Source organism: Paroedura picta, chromosome 5, assembly GCF_049243985.1.
Source record: "Paroedura picta isolate Pp20150507F chromosome 5, Ppicta_v3.0, whole genome shotgun sequence".
NCBI classification, from domain to species: Eukaryota; Metazoa; Chordata; class Lepidosauria; order Squamata; family Gekkonidae; genus Paroedura; species Paroedura picta.
The window spans coordinates 101,346,590-101,365,863 of NC_135373.1; the positions used below are offsets into that span (position 1 = coordinate 101,346,590).

The 19,274-nt window shown below is 45.3% G+C and overlaps 1 protein-coding gene across 3 annotated transcripts in view; it reads right to left on the reverse strand.

Annotated features, from left to right (window-relative positions):
* Nucleotides 1-19,274, reverse strand: part of CSNK1E (casein kinase 1 epsilon) — a 58,178-nt gene that overhangs the window by 25,258 nt on the left and 13,646 nt on the right. For 2 of the 3 annotated variants that reach the window (XM_077339531.1, XM_077339532.1), the window contains one exon: nucleotides 14,371-14,458. In XM_077339531.1, the coding sequence (XP_077195646.1) occupies nucleotides 14,371-14,446 (76 nt within the window). In that variant the 5' untranslated portion in view covers nucleotides 14,447-14,458. Of the gene's footprint in view, nucleotides 1-14,370; nucleotides 14,459-18,809; nucleotides 19,022-19,274 lie in introns of those variants that run through there. The other variant, XM_077339529.1, reaches the window with a different exon arrangement.

Sequence of the window (19,274 nt, forward strand, 5' to 3'; positions counted from 1 at the left end):
ATCCAAGATATTTGTGTCATTTGGAAAATATTGCTGGGCCATTCCTAGCCTGAGCATATGTAGGCACTTCCCTCTAAACCAAGGATTCACAACCAGGCTTTTGCAGGAGCGGGGTCTGTGGCCTTCCCCATCTTGCCTCAACAGACTCAGCCACAAGCTAGGGAACCAGCCACTTCTATGGTTCCCCCTCCCCATCTCCTGGGCATGACTGAGTTCTCTACATGCCTACTCCCTCCTTAAACTGCCTCCTGTCTCCTCAGTTCTAACTTGAGACTGCCTGTTAACAGGTGACATGACACTTCCTGGGACCATGGCAGGGAGACGCGGCCAACTGACTTCCAGGTCTCCTGGAAGCTTGAAATATTATTTCAGTATCTCCCCCATGGTCAAAAGGTCAAAAAAGACTGCTCCAAACAGTAATCAGTAAGCCAGTCATAGGGTTTTTAATATAAACAATTTGGGATTTACATGTCACCTCTTTACACTGAAAGTGATCGACAGCAAAGGTAATAAATACCCCTCAAGGTTAATCTTGAATTCAATATGGAAGTCCACTGGTAGTCAATTAAGTTGATGAATATGATCCTGGCATCCTGCCTCAGACAAAATGGTGAACAGCTGTATTCTGCAGCAGCTAAAGTAAGTGGAGGTCTGTTCAAAAGACACCCTGAGCCAGTTGAATTTAAGCCCCCTATTTCAAACAGCACCATGAACATCATTCAATTCTAAGCCCTCAGCTTTCCATACCTCCTCCTAAGGCACAAGACCAGTCCATACTACCCAATGCCTTAATACATCCCTCTCAAGACACACAAACCTCCAGGTGGCGCCTAGAGATCTCCTGCTATTACAATTGACCTCCAGTTGATCAAGATCAGCTCCTCTGATTTAAAAAAAATATATTAAAAATGGCTCTTTGAGGGTGGACTCTATGGTATTGCATCCTGCTAAGGTTCCTCCCCAAGCTCCACCCCCCAAATCTCTAGTATTTCTCAACCGAAAGCTGACAACCCTATTATCCCATCACATTGTTCCTTCTTTACTACAATAAATATTAATAGAAGATTCGGCTGCCAACAAAAGGCCATGTGTAAGAATGGGCCCTTGATCTATTGGAGAGGCTCTGGATTCTGCTTCTACCATCAGCTTGAGTTGTCATTTGTAAGAAATGGAGCTTCACTGCAGCAGGACCCTCCCTGGGGAACTCTAGACTAGTTTCTGGAAGACATCTTAAGCCAAGAAGGTTTTTTTTTTAAAGGGATTTTAAATACTTGCAAAGTATTTAAAATAGTTTCATGACATGGACAGAAACGTAACTCACTCTGGATAAAAAAATCTGGGTTTGTCCGAGGCCTAACTAACGAATCAGCTCTACAGCTCATCTCTGCCACAAAATCTCCTATGATCAGAGTACTATGCATTCGGTGCAGTAGTCCATTAAGGTTTACAATTAAATGTAGATTTCAGCATGGTACACCCAACCCATCTTGAAAACCTCAGCTTTCATATGTAGATAACTAAATCACAATAGTTGAAGGCTAGCAAATTGCTGAAGATAGGCCTGAGAAATGTGTGGACAATGCATGGTAAAGCTCTCAGAAGTACTAGTAGTTATTACAGAGATGGGCTTCAGCGGTTCCGCACAACTACAGAATGATGCAAAGTACACTTCATTTATTTTGTGGCAAGCTTCAGCTTTCTTGGTGAAGATCTTAGGTGTAATAAATATGGTACACATATTCAAATATTTTAAAAAGCTGAAAATTAGGGCAGCAAGGAATTTTCAATTTGAGGCTAAATAAGAGCTCCCAGGGGGAGCAAAGCATTTGCTGAAATTCTGAACTTTCTTTGCTGCTATCTGTAACAGGTGGTGTTTTTTTGCTACCACTACTTTGATGGTTTGGTTTTGTTTTTTAATCCAGACTCTCTTCTTCCCAGGGATCATGTAGAGGACATGATGGTATCAGTGCATCACATAGCCAGGTTGGACTATGTAATGACACCAGTGAATGCAAAAAAAGCCACAATGCTTTGCCTCTAATCTACATCGGCACAAGGAAAAGAAGATCCCTTGTTGCTAAGAGCACCATGCTCACTGAACACTGGCTCAGTTTCTTTGACAACAGGGATGGCCCTCATCTTACCCCACATCCCTCTGGTGGTCTCATTACTGTGTGGCAAGACAGAAAACCCATCTTATGCCTTGGCAAGAAAGAAACATGTTCCTCTCACTCTCCTCTACAAGCGACTACTTCCCTCCCCTTTCAATATGACCACCAAGAACAATGACTAAAGTAGAAAAGATGAGAAAATTCACAAATTTGGTCAGTTTCTAAAGTGCTCCTGGACTCTTGGTCTTTTCTTCTGCTACAGGCAAACACAATTAACCTTCTTGATCTATTACCTAAAGGAGTTTGCCGTTCATGGGGTGGACTAGAAATTTAATTTCCCCCTGAAGATTCTGTTAACACTATTTTTATTCCTCTGAACAATATGCAATATGCTATTTAGCTATTTGTAGGGCTTTATTTGCAGCATTGTTGCAAATACATAGACAACCTCTGAATCTTGGCCTCGTAGATACAAAAAGTTAGGGGAAAGAAAAGCAACGGTTTCCAATGATCTGGAAAACTATTTTCTCCCTTTACTGCCTTTTCCATCTTCCCAACCTATTGTTCCCAACAAGATTCAATCATAGGGTTGCCAGCTCTGGATTGGGGAATACCTGAAGATTTGGGGGGTGGAGCCTGAGGAGGGACCTTAGCAAGGTATTATGCCAAAGCAGACATTTTCTTCAGGTGAACTGATGTCTCCCCGAGATCAGCTGAAATCCCAGCTACCACCTGGAGGTTGAAGATTCTGTTCATTCTTCTCCTTTCTGCCAATGCACTATTTTGCAAGTCACCACAAGGTGCCAGACTGCTAGATACATTATTTCATATATCTATAAATATAAATGCAAAGCAGAGCTGATCAGATATGTCTGATCAGGAAACATACATATATTTTGTTTGTTGTGGACTAACAGGTTTTGGCTTTCATGGTTAGAGATTTTGTTTCGGTCTTCTCAAAAATGTGTCAGGGCTACATATGCTTTCTTTCTTTTGATGTCTACAGTAGAGTTCTGTAAATTGTGCAAATTTTGAATAATTTGTTGAATTTCTAGGCAAGGAAGAAGAAAAGAAGTGACAAATTCACAGCTTCATCCCTGATAAATAAAAATTCTCAGGAACTTTTAGGTAAAGATTTCACCAGACATTCCATCTACCACCTATAGCCTATGTAACTACAGAGTCACAGGTATGTTGGAGAAAATGTCACAGTGGTGATGTTTTTGCCTTGTATTATATTCCATAGTTGAACAAAGCTATAATGGAAAATAAGCAAGATCTGTATTTTTTTTAGGTTGTTTTAGGCCAATGCCATTTTAAATGTCTGTTTTACACATTGCTTTGCGGGAGCAACAGGGGAAAATATTTTAAACATTTGTTAGTTGGTTTTACAACTTGGTTTCATAGAATCATAGAGTTGGAAGCGGCCATACAGGCCATCTAGTCCAACCCCCTGCTCAACGCAGGATCAGCCCAAAGCATGCTAAAGCATCCAAGAAAAGTGTGTATCCAGCCTTTGCTTGAAGTCTGCCAGTGAGGGGGAGCTCACCACCTCCTTAGGCAGCCTATTCCACTGCAGAACTACTCTGACTGTGAAAAAAAATTTCCTGATATCTTTCAGATTTTGGGTTGATGGGAAAAAAATACCCAGAAAAAAACATCCAACCAAACAGCATATTCTCATCCTCTCATGCTTGCTCTTATGCACATGTACTTGTGCTCTCACACACACACAGCTCTACTCAACAGTTCACAAACACAAACAAGCCACATGATGGGGGAGGGGAGAAAAAGGAACATGGCAATGTTTAGTCCCCTTTCCAGATCGAAAGTTCAAGAACAGTAGAATATACAAGCTGCTGTACAGTTCTCATGCTTCTCAAACTTTTCAATTAGATTAATAATAAGCAGAACCACAATCGCAAAATGACATGAACTTGAAAAATGCCAATCAGGATCTTCAGTATATCAATGCAGTCTGGGGCTAGATCCACTCACCTTAGATCAACTGATCAAAACTATCCTGTGAAACAGGCAGGTGTAGGCAAGGGAGGCAGGATAGTTCAGGCTGTGTCCACTCCTTGAACCCACATTAATTTCTCAAAGTCTGCTGTGGAAAATATCAAATAAAGAGGAGCCCCTCTGTGCACCTGCCACATACACATTTGGATCCTGTGAGAAACTACAACCTACTTTTCCACATCTGGGATTAGGAAGAAAGGCTTTCAGACAGGATTGAATTCAAGCACACTTCTTCAGAAATTAATCATGGGCATGCAAGCTAGTAAGACTCCGCTACTTATCTACACAGCTGGACTGGATGATGAAAATGAACATCCATTTCCTCTTAGATGCGTTAAGCGACAACAAAGGGCTATAAAGAGGAACCGCAAAATGAACAAAGAAGAAACAAACCCTAAACTTCTGCTTTAGTACTATTAGCAATATTTTGGCTCAGAAGAGAAGAATGAAAACGACCACCACAACAAATTGGAAATATAAAATGATAGCGTGTACCAAAGAAAGAAAAAAGCTTTTAAAAATGCTCCAAGGGAGCATGTATAGATGAAGCAATCATTTGGATACATCTTCAGAGAACAGGAAACACACACACACACACACAGTCATCACCACCCCACCCATGAACTTTGTTAAGGCAAAGTTGTGGTATTCCATTCTAGTTGTCACATCCCTTAGGGCTAGATGTACATTCAAGACAAAGATACTCCAACTCAGTACACAAAAGAACACCTCTGCTTGGGCAAGACAGACGGAGGATGGTCCTTACATAATGCATGTTTCGGATATTAAATATCCATATTATCTTATCATCACGTCCTGCATTACTCATTAGAAAAGATACACCCCTTTTAGGACTGGCATTATACAATCCACCCATCTCTCAGGCTCCTTCTGGTTTCTCTTTATCTTTGCAATCCTTTCTTTCTCTCCAGTGCATTTCTTCCTCTGTAGGAACTCCATGTCCTCTTCCTTACCTCTCTCAAGGGGCTGATTCTCATTCCATCTGCTAAAATGATCAGCAAACCAAAGTTAATGCTGACATTTAAGGAGTGTTGTCACTCGGCTTTAGAGCTACAACCCCAATGAGATCAGTCGGGAGGTAGGGAGAGTGAGAGCACACATTAGCTGACATCTGAGTCACTGGTTCAGGTCTGTTGTCTGCAGACTCAGGAAAAACGGAATCCATTTATAACATCGGTGGCCTCATACAAGGTATTTTTGTGAGCAGAAGGCCTGCAATCCCACAAGTGATTCAAGGATTGCATACAGGAAGGTATCTGCCCTTCAAATAAGGACCTAATACCAACAAAGAGGTTGCTGCTCAGAAAATGGCACACAACATTCCCCAATTCATTTCCAAGGAGACTACCCTTCGATTAGGCACACCTGCTTATCTGGCGTACTTAAATCAGCACACTGTATGAGGTTTTCTGTCATCTAGAGGATTTGAGAGAGAGTCAGCTAAGTTAACAAGAGAGAGAGTTAACAAGAGAGAGAGTCAGCTAAGTTAACAAGACATATGTGAGTAAGAGTGAACGGGTAGGAAGATGACGGCCAAGCTTTTTGGCAGGTGCATCAGAGTCAGAACTGCAGTGGGAGATGGTGTCATTCTACCAGTGCAGTATCTACAAAGCCTACATGCCTTGCATTGATTTCCCCCTTCTAAGGAACAGGCAGCAGCACAGAGCAAGAGAGACAGGCAGGTACACACATACCTGCCTTGCCATATCCAGACTATACCAAACTACAACCCTTCGTGTGCCTTTCAAATCATGTCCCTATTGCATGAGGTATTTGTAGCAACTGTGCCAGAAGCTGACTGGGCATGCAGTATATTGCAGGCAACAATGCTGGAGCAAGGACCATATAACTGTCAAATGCTAAGAGCATCTTCACAAACATACAGCTCCATGTCCATTTGTCCTACCAACTGCTATCTCAAGGCCTTCTTCTGCATTGCTTTTTCTAACTGCAAAGACTTCCCCATAGGTGAGGATACTACCAGTTCCCCATCTTCAAGGGAGCCTCTGATCTCCACTGAAGGATGTAAAGCCTGCACCTGATTTCAGCTCACATGGCAGCAGCAACCTTTCCTTACAGGCATCACTAGATCATCTAAGACCCAATCACATCAAGAACCACTCTCTCATCACACTCTCTATGGAGCATCATTTGAAGATTGTTCAGAAATCTTCAAGCAGCGCACAAACTATTTGGACTCTCTCTCACCGATCGCTTCTGAGCAGGAACCAGGATACTTCAATGACGTCAAGCTCCTGTCCCTCAGTTCAGAGTTTGAGCAGCGACCCTTCGCTGGGTGCCCCTCAGCTTCAGATGAAGATGATGGAGCCCTATTATTATTATACTAGTGGCCAAGCCTGTTGCATTCAGGAATACAGCGGGCGCTAGATTGGGAGGTGAGATGGAAGAACCCTGCCGATGGCCTCCCCCTCCCCCCAGGACCTGGAAAGGCTGCAGGTAGCTGTTATGGAACTCACCAGCAGGGGCAGCTCTCACCCAGCAGGGATCTGCAGCCTCTGAGCCTGAGGGGGGAGTGGAAGGAGGAGGGGGTGGTCAGGGGTGGGGGACAGAAGGCGATTGGCTGGCTGCTGGACAGACAGGCAAGCCGGTTGGAGGAGGAGGCACTCAGGGGTGGGACAGCTGCCGTGAGTATGTGTTAAGCACTGAGTGGCACTTAAGCCATGAGACACACTCTTCCTCCAAGGCCCTACCAGAAATATTAAGTGGAACAGATTTTATTATTATACATTATATCAAGTTGGGAGTCTTGCTTTACATATACATGCAACACTGTTCACTGACTGATTTCTCTACTGGTCATTGACTTTTACCAACTGCAGTTCAATGCAAATTGTTGCTTGCTATTGATTTTTACTGGCTGCTTTATGATTTTTCACTATTGCTCATGCATAACTCACTATGGACCTTTCTTCATTAAAAATGTATATAAGTTTACAAGGCTTCCTTCCATCTTCCTCAGTCAAATCTTCCTCAAATCATCACCCAAACACTTACACTATATGGAAACCTCCTCCCCACCACCACCACCCAAGGATGTCTGCTTTGAAGGACAAAGCACAGAATGTTCCAGTTCAGGACATCTAAGGAATACACCTTGTACCCTCCCCAACCCAGAGTTAAATCCTTAAGAATCCACATTTCATCAGCTCCTGCAGAATTAAAGGAAAGTAGCCTTCATGCAAATAAGATTACGCAGTAATCTAAACACCAAAGAGTCCCTAGCAGTCTCATTCTTTGTGACATTTCAAAAGCTACAGAGACCTTATGCTTCAGTGATCTGAGAGATCTGGAAATCAACAATCCTACGCAGCATTTCCCCCCCTCCCTCACCCAACTGTGTGGGCTGCATATTTCAGAATCCATTTGTTTCCTACTGCTCATACGGGGTGGAGCAGTCCTACAAACGGATTAATGCTCATCAGCCTAAGTGAAAATGGTACATTTCACAAGGGACTCTTAGACATTTTAAAGTTACAGCCCTGTTACCCAACCCCATGTCTATTCTCAGTCAACAGCACAGCAACATCAGCCTCTTCCTTCTCCCTCCCTATCATTTTTGTTGCCAAGTGGCAAAGGGAGGGGGAGAGACGGAATTGAACAGATGGGTGAAGTCAGGCAGGGAGAGAGAGAGTTAACAGGCTGGGAAACAAAGAGAATGCATCTTCGTCCCTCGGAGGGAGGGGCGTGCAACCAGGAACTATCCAAGCAGATATCACTAGTTTCCCAACATGCTCTGCAAGACAAACAGCCTTTGGCTCCCGATTGTTTCTGTCCACAATCGCTCCCCACCCCAGCAAGCGCAACAAGCCAAGACGTCTCAATTCCAGCCTGTAGCAGCAGCTCCAGAGCAACTCCTAATCTGCAACAGTTCCAGCGTCTGAAACTCACAGCTCCTCTCCCCACCCCAGTTCAGCTAGCAGTGCTCAGCTGAGCCTCTTTCCTAAACAAAACAATCTTCGCACAGAAAAGCCCCCACATTCCAGATAAGTGTTTGCAAGACTTCCTGAATCACAGAACCAAATAAAGCAGAAGAGGCCCAATATGGTCTCAGTCTCTCATCACACAGAGCAAACCCGGGTCTTCAGCACTCATTTCCAATCCTGGCAAACAACAGAGTGACCACTCGCAGAGATTAAGCCTCTATAGTCCAATACACAGAATCCAATTGGCATGCGGAGAAAATTGGTTCAATAAACACATGCAGTAGAGGGCATGTACTAGCCACCCAGCCAACTGCTTTGCCCAGCAACCTACTTGCAGCAGCTTAGCAGAGGAGCAGTAAAAGTAAGCATTCTCCATAACACTACCTTTAAAAGAAACATGCTCTTAAAAATGCATTTTTGCTATTATTTACTGAACCAAGGACAAAGAGAAAAGTGCAAGCAGAGAGCAAGAAAAGGCTGGGGACTAATTCACATGATTAAATTTATTCATTTATTTATTGTATTTTTATATGCCGCTTTCCCCTGAGGCTCAGGGCTGTTTACATAAAACGGAGAAAACATGGGACTCAGCTTTTCATAATAACAATAACATTAACATTAAACCATAACAGAGGTAACAGTATAACAATGCAAACAGGTTGGAACCTGGGCTATTTTGGGATGACAAGAGTAATGCCAGCTTCCAGATGGGACCTGGGGATCCCCCAGAATTTCAGCTCATATCTGAACTACAGGGATCAGTTTCCCTGGAAAAAAGGATATTTTGGAGGCTGGGATCTGTACTACCATACCCCGTTGAGGTCCATGTTCTCCTTAGACTCCATCTCCAAAACTCCAGGAGTTTCCCAACCTGAATCTGGCAACACTAACCCCCAATCCCCCACAGGTGGCCCGGGGGATACCTGACAGCCCTAGGTGACAACTGGGTGAGGCAAGAATCTTGATCTTTGGGAGGGTCCAGTACACCTCAATTAATCCAATGCTGATTTTTTAAAAGCTTGCTAAACTAATGTATCCAGCAGGTTGAGCTTCTAGGATCCCAGAACTGAGAATACAAAAACTGAAACAAAAACAAAATCTTATGTGTTTACTATTTGCATAATCACAGTATAAATTTAAACAAACCAGGCAAAATTATTTGAAACTGGGAATTGCTGTCTTCTGCATACAATCTTCAAAGCTGTGTGCACTTCCTGCCTTACAAATGTAGACACCAAACACTGCGATAACTTGAGTTATCAGAGTGCAATGTCCGCTCCGTAGCATCCCCCTTTGCTGGTACTGCAGAAAGCCCATTAAAAATGCTCCTGCAAAACCAGCAAAGAGGGACACTGTGAATCCAACACCATCCTTCAGTAATGCAGGTGTAGCTGCCTGCCTGTGTCCCAGCCACAGCTCCCAGGCCCTTTCTCAAGGGAGAAAGCCACACAACAGTTGATCCATCACAACCACCAAGGAGGGCTGACAGAGAACCGCCAACATGTCCAGGCCTGCTGGCTGGCTGGGCCAGGTGTGTGACTCTTGGTTCCAAGTACTATGATGCTCCCTGGTGTTTTGGCACCCATGCACCACCAGTCCCAAAAGAAGATGGACGCAGGACGACTGGAGAGGCGCCAACTGGCATGCAGAGTTTCATTGAGGGAGCTTGTTGGAGTACACAAGACCTGGAGCCTGGAGTCACAGCAGAGGGCCGTTCCTTTACACTCCCAAATGACGAATCTGAATTGATGGAGGCATCGCTGTCGCTCAGTGGGCCTAGGTCCATGGACTGAAGCCCCTCCACTTCTGCAATACCCTTGGAAACTGGAGGGCAGGTTCCTTTAGCACACAGCTTCCTTCTCTAGAGCTTTTGCCTCTTTTCTGTGCTCCTTTTCTCCTCTCAAACAGTAACACCAACCACCACACTGTTTCTCCTTTTTTCTTTTTTATACTTCCCTCATTACCTGACTCCTCCTCTACCCAGCCCCAACCAAAGTAATTTAAGCCACGCCCTTCCCCTCTCATTGTTCTTTTCTCTTCCTCCAGGTTCCCATCCAGGACAGGTGGTGCCACTGCCAGGCTACTCCAGGGAGACCTTTACCAGGTAAGCCTGTAGGCTGCCATTTCAAGGGTTGGAGTGGCTTTTCTCCCTCTCAGCCTTGCCACAACCTTCCCCAGGTCCAGCCCTGTGGCCGCTGTTGCTTCCAGAGGCAGCATCCTCGCACCAGCCACCTCCTTCATCATGGTTGCCCCAGTGGACAGTCTTGGCTCCGCTTGTGCTCATGGAAGCACCAGGCTGAGCTTCTGAGCACTGAGCAGAGATGGGGTTGCTGCTGCCACCATGTTTTGCCAGCTGCCCAAATGAGCCAGGCCGTTGCAGCATGCCAGCCTCGCAGATGGGTGTGGGCCGCTGATGCTGATGCTGCTGCCACTGAGCAGACGAGTACTGAGCGGGGCTGGGGCCACCACCATGCTCCTCTGGTTGCTCGGATGAGCCGGGACCACCACCACCACAGCCCGCCAGGGCCACCGCTACTACTGTCGCGGTCCACCAGCCGTCCAGATAGTCCGGGGCCACTGCTGTAGCTCACCAGCCGCCCGAGCAGAGCTCACAGGGTCTCACCCATTTCCCCGCCTGGGAGTCCCAGGAGGACAGGGCTACTGGGGATGCCCAGACAAGTTCCTTAGCTGAGAGTTGTTCACCCAGGGTGAACCTGACCAGAGGAGGCCTGGAAGACATGACTCCAGGAGCAGTGGCGGGTTCTAAATGGTTCGGATAATTCAGCATGAGAGGAGCAAGAGAGAGGTATAGAAAGCAACAGGTATAGAAAAGAGCAGAAAAAGAGCAGAGTGGAGAGCTTGGAGACATTAGCACTGGGAGGAGTAGGTGGATGTTGGAGTGAGGAAAGAAAAACAAAGAACAGCTGTCTGGAAGAGAGGAGAAAGAAGCCCAGGGGGAAGGGGTGCTGGGAGAAAGCAATCAAATGCCATCTCATTGTACCCGAGGAAGTGTATGTACACACAAAAGCTCATACCTTGAATAAAACTTTGTCTTAAAGGTGCCACTAGACTCTAAATTTGTTCCAAGTGACACCAGTTGTTCAATAAAATTAAGCATGGTGTAGTGGTTAAGTGTTGGACTAGGATCAGGAAGACCCAGGTTTCAAATCTTGATCTGATGTGGGAGCCTGCTGGGTGACCTTGGGACAGTCAAACACCTCACGGGGCCGGATGAAATGAAGGCAGAAAGATTGTAATCAGCTTTAGATTCTCATTGGGGAGAAAGGTGGGGTATAAATGAAGCAAATAATAATACAGCTGACACTTAATTAAAAAATTATATCTCTTATGATATAGGAGGCTGGACAAAAGATTCCTCGACCTCTTTGTGCTTGTTTTGAACCTGCCAACCTCTGCCTAAACCTCGCTCCAGTTGCTAGGGAACAGAATGAACACCACTGCCACCTTCAGTACAGGAGGAAAGACTGCACCCTTCCTATAGTTCTAATTTAACCAGTGCCTACAAATCTATTACAAATCTTCTTTTGCAGAAGAGACAAAGTATATGCAGCAAAAGTACTGTAAATGCATATCAGTGATGACTGAGCTTAAAACCTCTAAGAATTGTCCCTCCTTTCCAAAAAAGTCCACTTACTGATTTTATTTAACTTCCCTAGATATAACCCCAGCTTTAGAATAGAAGGAAAATGAATTAAATATGTAGGGCATAAAAATGCTGTAGATGAAAAAGTACCACCAAATAACACATTTCATTAAATCATTGCTAACTGTGACCTCGATCTAAAGGTGCTGTTTCACCGGTGCAAATCCATCTTCTCCACTGGAACTGCATTTACAGAGGAAGGCAAGATGACTGCCCACTCCCCCTTCCTGAAGTCCCCCACACCTCTCCTGATCGCATGAATACAATTTCAGAGGACATTGAGGGGGGGGAGGAGCGTCCTTCTTCAAACATGGCTCTGCTTGGGATCCATGCCAATTAATAAAACCAACTACTTTTGCGACAGCATCCTAAGAGATGTAGAACAGAGTACAAAATACCCAGCACATCCCAAGGGTTTACAAAGTTAAATATATGGGCACAAACATGAATTGATGGAGGACTAGTATAAGTGGTATAGGTAAGTAGCTTGGGGGGAGATAAAGGCATTCTAGAGTAAAGATGGAAGAGAACCCACTGTGATGATGTGACTGTTGAAATGAAGACAGAGCCAAATCCAGTTTGACACTGGGCAGAACATTGGACCAAGACACCTGCATTCAAATTTTCACTTCAACATTTACATTCCGTTTTAGAGCCCCGAGATGACCTTTAAGCTGCTTACATCAATGAATATAATGTGTAATAAATAAAATTTGTAAAAGAGGTAAAGATACTCCAGAAGAACCTGTCTAAAAAGCCATGTCTCAGCAATGTTTTTGGTAAATCATTAAACATGAGGTCAGGTCGACTTCTTTTGGCAGCCATGAGAAGGCCCCAATTCCTGTTCATCCATTCAATTCAGTTGGCCAGGGGCAATCAGCCATCCCATCTCGCATAGCTGAGCATCAAATGGGAAATTTTCACATAAAACTGCCCCGAATCTTTGAAAGGGGGAGATATAAATCTAAAAACTAAGGCTAGATGTGGGGAGGAAGAGCATACAAAAAGTGGACATACCATGCAAGTTTGTGAGACAGCATCAAGACCTATTCTGCGGAGGCCAGAAATTTAAAGATACTAGGACATAAGGAAAACAGCTGCATAAGGGTTGCATAAACAGAAGGCCTGTGTGAGCTATGTTCAACATGAAAGGATATTCAAATGAGTAGCCGTATTGGTCTGAAGTAGCACAATAAAATCAGAGTCCAGTAGCACCAACAAAGATATATTCAAGGCATGAGCTTTCGAGTGCAAACACCCTTCGTCAGACTATGATCTTCAGAAGAAGGGTGCTTGCGCTCGAAAGCTAACACCTTGAATAAATCTTTGTTGGTCTTAAAGGTGTTACTGGACTATGAAAGGATATAGCTATCCCAAGCATTGTATCAACAGTGCCAGAGAGAGAAAGTCTGGATTTACCTTCCTTGAGTGAGGAAATAATACTTGATACCCCCCCTCCCAATGGGGATACAAGAAAGGTGAGATTACAAACCAAGAAGAAAGAAAAAATCCAACTGACATGCTAAGGTAGGACAGCATAGAAATGAAGTCTAAGAGTTCCAGAAAAGGAATCTGAGGAACAGTGAAGTTGGCAAATCTTGTAGTAATGCCAGACGGTGAACTGGAGATGGCATTTGCAACATGATACAGGGTTGGGTGATGGGGGATGTCAGCCACATGGGAGGGAGGCCATGTAATGCAGAGGCATCATGTTACAGATCACTCAGAGGGTTGCCCTTTTTTACTGCAGCCCTTTTTCATGGGGTAGGAAGGCCACACCTGGAAGACTATTTGTTTCTGGGCACATCTTTAAGTGGACAACATAAAAGCGAGACAAAAAACAACAGATGAGATTCAGATGAGTTAGGGGAAACAAAGTTATAGGCTACGCAAAGAGGACAGATAGTGCCAAAGTTTTTAAATAAGTGGAAGTCGAATCCTTTGCATGATTTCAGTCAGTTCTCAAATTAAGGGCATTTCCCATGAAGCAGTGCTTCCCTGGTAGTCCCCAATTTGCATTCCAATTGGTCCTCAAGGAACAATACCCATAATCCTCCTTCCCAATCAGTACAATGCAGACAGAATAATACAGAAGATAAAGGATCTTTATTTAATTTTTCCAATGCCCCTAACCTTCAACAGCCTGAGCTAAAGATCCAATATCTAATTCCCACTTCAACAGACAGTCTTTCTTTGCCTGGCTATATGGCAAGGGCATGTAAGCGGCAGCTTCAAAGCCATTTGCAGCCAGCAAAATTCCCTCTGGCAAATGAAAGTCCACCCCCCACCAAAACCATCTTCTATATCACAACTCAGTCACCATATTTTATACCCAAACCCCGCATACTACCGTCATTAGATAAAACTGAGGGGCCCAACTGCTTCAGGAGCCAGGCTTTGTTGTCCACGATCACTTTAGTATGACTGTTCAAATCAGAACTAATGGAAAGAGATGACTTGCTTCTACCAGGTCTAGTGGGGCTCTCAAGATAGCCCCTTAGGACTCAAAGCAGAATGCAAACTTGAAGGAATGGTGGATTCACCATCTCACCTGCTTGTGATGCTGCTGAAGTCAGAAAACACACACTCACAGCTAAGAGAAACTCACCCAAATAGATATCTCCAAAGGAACCACTACCAATTTTTCGTCCCAGCCGATATTTGTTCCCTACTCGAAGCTCCATGGTTCAGTTGCTCTGGGGGATGAAGCAGAGGACATAAAGAGTCAAGTTAGAAACTGTTAATTAATTAATCCAGTACATTCGGCTACTGAATGAGGCTGACAAGATTTATCCCTAGAGACTCAATCCAACGAGAAATTTTTGAGATCCAGATCCCTTAGATTTGTGTCACTGGGCATCTTCTGTCAGCAAGTCCATAAAGATAACCAAATCTTTTGATCTAGAACACTGTATCTGATATTTTTTCAATTGTGTAGTTAGGATAAAAAAATCATGAGAAGTGACCAGAGAATGCAGAACAATCAAATGAACACTGACATAATAAGCCATATATCCAACTAGATTTAGGTGGGTAGCCACGTTGGTCTGAGGAAGCAGAACAAAGTTTGAGTCAAGTGACACCTTTAAAACCAACCAAGATTTATTCAAAGTTTTGTGAGCATGCACCCATATCTGAAAAGGTGTGCGTGCGTACAAAAGCTTATTACTTACACAATTTTATTGTCCTAAAAGGTTTGCTGGACTTAAACTTTTTCTCATAAATCCGAAGTCATTTAGCACAAGGTACTTCAGCATACTTACCCAGAAGGCAGTCTCAGTGAGACTTTACAACTAAACAAGCTTAATAACAGGATGTTGGAAACTTAAAAACCAAATCAGAGAACTTACAGTGGAAGAAATTAATCCATCCCAGAAGTTGCCTAAGAAATCTACAGCTGGTGTGGGTTTTTTTCAATAAAATGCAGCAAGAAACTCCTCCACAACTATTTGCATAGTTCACAAAAGGCCAAAAGAAAAATATTGGGGGGGAGGGGGGAGTCAGAGATGGATTTGAAGAAAAATGTACAATTCTTAACACTACCGCCCTATTACTTGTTGTGCTACTTAATACAATATTGAGTATCTCCCTTCCCATTTCCACATTGTTCAATGTTATTTCTCAGGATCTAACAGTGCAGACCTTAACAGAACTACACCCTGCTAAATCTTCAATGGACTTAAAAGGATGTAATTCTGCTGAGAGCTATACTGTAAGGCAGGGGTAGTCAACCTGTGGTCCTCCATATGTCCATGGACTACAATTCCCAGGAGGCCCTGCCAGCGTTTGTGGGAATTGTAGTCCACGGACATATGGAGGACCACGGGTTGACTACCTCTGCTGTAAGGCATCCACCTGCAGGCTTCTATATTTGCCACTAGGCTTACCATATCCCCAGACACACATAAACAATGTACACTCATTGTATGAGAGATTGCTTGGGCTGTGATGTGCACAGAATTAAGTAATTTGTTTATATACACCTTCATCAACCAGAGTTCTGGAGGTTTCCCAATACCCCCATGTGGCCATCACCTTAGGCTTTGCCTTCCCTGTTCAAAGAATGTGGGTCTATCTGAAGGAGGGGATGATCCTTTTAGAGGACACTATTGTATGATTAATGTCAGGGGTGGCCAAACTGCGGATCTGCAGATGTCTGTGGACTACAATTCCCATGATCCCCTGCCCGTCTTACCCCCAAAGCTGCATTTGCCACTCATCACCAGACTGCAGCAAAAGGAGCCGATGACAATCACACACTGAGATGTTCCATGAACGTTTCGAGAGAATTATCACAAGCCTGACAACACACAGCTCCATACATCCAAATCACACAGAAAGAGGTCATGTTTGCTTAAAGCTTATGAACAAACTTGCAAGAGACCACAAAACCACCCTCCCTCAAGTAGATCATACAATGGAAGTACCAGCCTAGAAACCAAACCCAGGACAAAACAGTTCATCTGATCCATAGAGGACAAGACCATAAAGCAGAGGGCAGAATTGCTCACGTGTCTTTGGCCCAACCCAGTATCTACAATCAAAGCTACATATTCCTTCATGCTACATAATTAGTGACACAAAAGCTGGCTGTAGGCGGAATTTTTCAGAAGTTACTCCACAGATACTAGGTCCCTAAAGGTTAGGAGTGTCCTCATTTTCTCTGCCAGCTCCGCTCAACAGATTGACCAAACATCAAGAGAAGGGCCCGAACTGCTAATAACCCATCCAATGAAAGAGACGCAAGCTAAGCCTCCAGGGGGACAGCTGTTCATGGAGGAGTTTTTTCCTCTACAGTTAGTAAGTGACCTTTTGGATACTACACAAGTACCATGGATTGGTTCTGGGGTACCCTGGACAACTTTGCCACATCCCCTCCAGCTGACTGACCTCAAAACTCTCTGAAAATTGTAGATGTTGCTCAGTGTTAAAGTCAGTGAGAGAGCAGCAAAAGAGGCCAGAGAGGTAAAGTGAGAGGGCAGCAAAAGCTCAGAGGGGTAGTAATAGCAGACAAACAGACATGCACACACACTCCTGCTTTAAACATATATGTGTGTGTGTGCAAATAAAGCAGGGTCCTAAGAACTACTTTGTTCAACAGGGCATACAGCCTTGTAAGAATGGACAGGATGGAGCAAGGGTAGTCAAACTGCGGTCCTCCAGATTTCCATGGACTACAATTCCCATGAGCCCCTGCCAGCGAATGCATGGGAATTGTAGTCCATGGACATCTGGAGGGACGCAGTTTGACTACCCCTGGTAATTAAAAAAGCAAGCAAAGCCTTGGGCATACAGATGGGTTCACAGAAGGCAGCAGTGAGGCCAGCTCAAGGCAAAGGCTAAGAGAAAATAGCCAGTCTCAGGAACTGCTTCCAAGTCAGAGGGAACACTAGCCGCCTCCCCACACGCATGCAATACTCACCAGCCGCTGGCCTTAGCCTCCCAAGGACAGAAAGAAGGGGTAATAGATCCTAAGCATATTCCAAGCCAAGAAGTCAGCCCCAGGGAGTCAAGAGGACCATCAAAATCCCCTGCTTTCTAGAAAGCCTAATGCAGACACACTGCGTGAGCGGATGCTTATAATATATTAATATTCCCTTTACTCACAACACTAGAAAGCTATAACGCAACCTGCTCCATATGCATGCACTCCCCTGACCTACTATACATTATATAAATATGTACAATCCCGTGATAATAAACATATATACACCAACAGTAGCCTTCCACACACCCCGGCATTTCCATTCAGACTGGACAGGCCAGGAAAGTAACCAACCCAGCCCTCCCGCCAAACAATTAGTGTTTTGCCAGTTTTGCTTGAGCTGCTAGGAACCAAGAAGGTAGTTCCTAGGGCTATGGTAGGCCACATTGGATGAGAGCTGACCAGCTATATAATGGATGCTGCTGGGTTGCAGGAATTGGGGGGGGGGGGGAGAGAGAGAGAGAGAAGAGAAGCATTTTATCCTAGCTTCTTCAATGTCTGGTAGAGAGGGTGGGGAGGGGGAGATATGGTTTTTCGATTTGAAAAGCAGCGGGCAAGATCAGATTTGTTTCCCACCCCTTGAACAGTCACCCCAAAAGAACGTAAGAGGGGGCACCCAGCAAATGCAGTTGCTAAGAAGAGATCAAAATCGAGGTCATTTTTATCACTCAGCCACATGCCTCGCTTAAACTACTCTCCACCAAAAAACGGGCAATGCCTTTGGAAATATATATATTATGTTATATGGCAGGAGGAAGGCAGGGATCCATTAGAAATGGCACAAAACTTCTATTTCCTGTACTATTCTCCTCACAAAGCTCTGGCTCAGGCAAGGAAGCAACACCTCAGAAGGAATGATAAAATTAAGCAGGTTCCCCCCCCTACACACACACACACACACACACAACAAACCCCCAACCTTTCCCACAAAAGGAGACAAGAGATTTACCCCGCCGCCGCCGCCCTCCCCCTCCCCTCACGCGCACCCTGTTTGGTAGGGGTTAGGCTCTCCCAAACACACACAGCCAGCCAAGGATGGCTACCCCGCACCCCCATTAAACACTTCGAGGGGGAGAGAAGCAGGGCGGGGGGTGCATCCCTTCCTCACAGCTGATGGTCTGAAAATTGCCCAGAGATGCTAAGGGAAGCGGGCGAGGAGGGGGGGGACCCAATGGAGCCCCCTCCCCCCAAAACAGGGAAGCTACAGACAGAGACCCCCCCCCCAAAGGAAAAGATCACCGAAGCCATGTCCACACTTAAGACTGCGAAGCTGCCAAAGGCAAGGGGGGGGGGACGTGGGGGGGGGGGCTCCCCTAAACTGCCCTCCTGAAATCGAGGCGGGGAGGGCTGCTGCGGGCTCCTTTGTCTTGCCGTTTTTAACAAACACCCAAATCTTTTGTCCTCCTCCCCGGCCCCTCTCGGCCGCCTGTCAGCCCCTTCCTCTCCCCTCCCCCAGCCCCAGCCGCCTCCTCCTCTCTCCGCAAAAAAACAAAGAGACGGAGGGGCCGCCTTTCCCCCCGGATTTGCACCCCAAGACCAGCGCGGACCCCGCCAATACTCACCCTGCCTGGAAGGAGCCTCTCTCCCGCTTCTGCTCCGGGGGCTGTCAGGGGGGAAAGAAGGCGGCGAGGGGAGGATGAAGGAGGATTGGGAAAGGGCAGCCGCGGCCGTCCCCAGCTCCAAGCGCTCCGCTTCCTCCTCCTCCTCCTCCTCTGCTCAACTGCCTCCCTCCTTCCTCTCCAGCCTCGCAGTGTGTGCGTGTGTGTACAGCCCAGGCGCTCGCTCATTGAGTTTCCATTGAGTGTCAGGGCCAAACCCACTGATGTCATCCTACAAAGCCCTGGGCCCTCCCTCGGAGGTTTAAAGGGACAGCGCTTTGTTATTTTCACTCCTTCCGCTTCTTCATGTTCACACTCGCCAAGCGGATAAACAAATGATGAAGACCCTCCGCTTCCCCCCAGCCTCCCCCCCCCCCCCCGCCCGCCAACACAGTACTGTAAACACAAACGCTTCCCAGTGCTACCTAT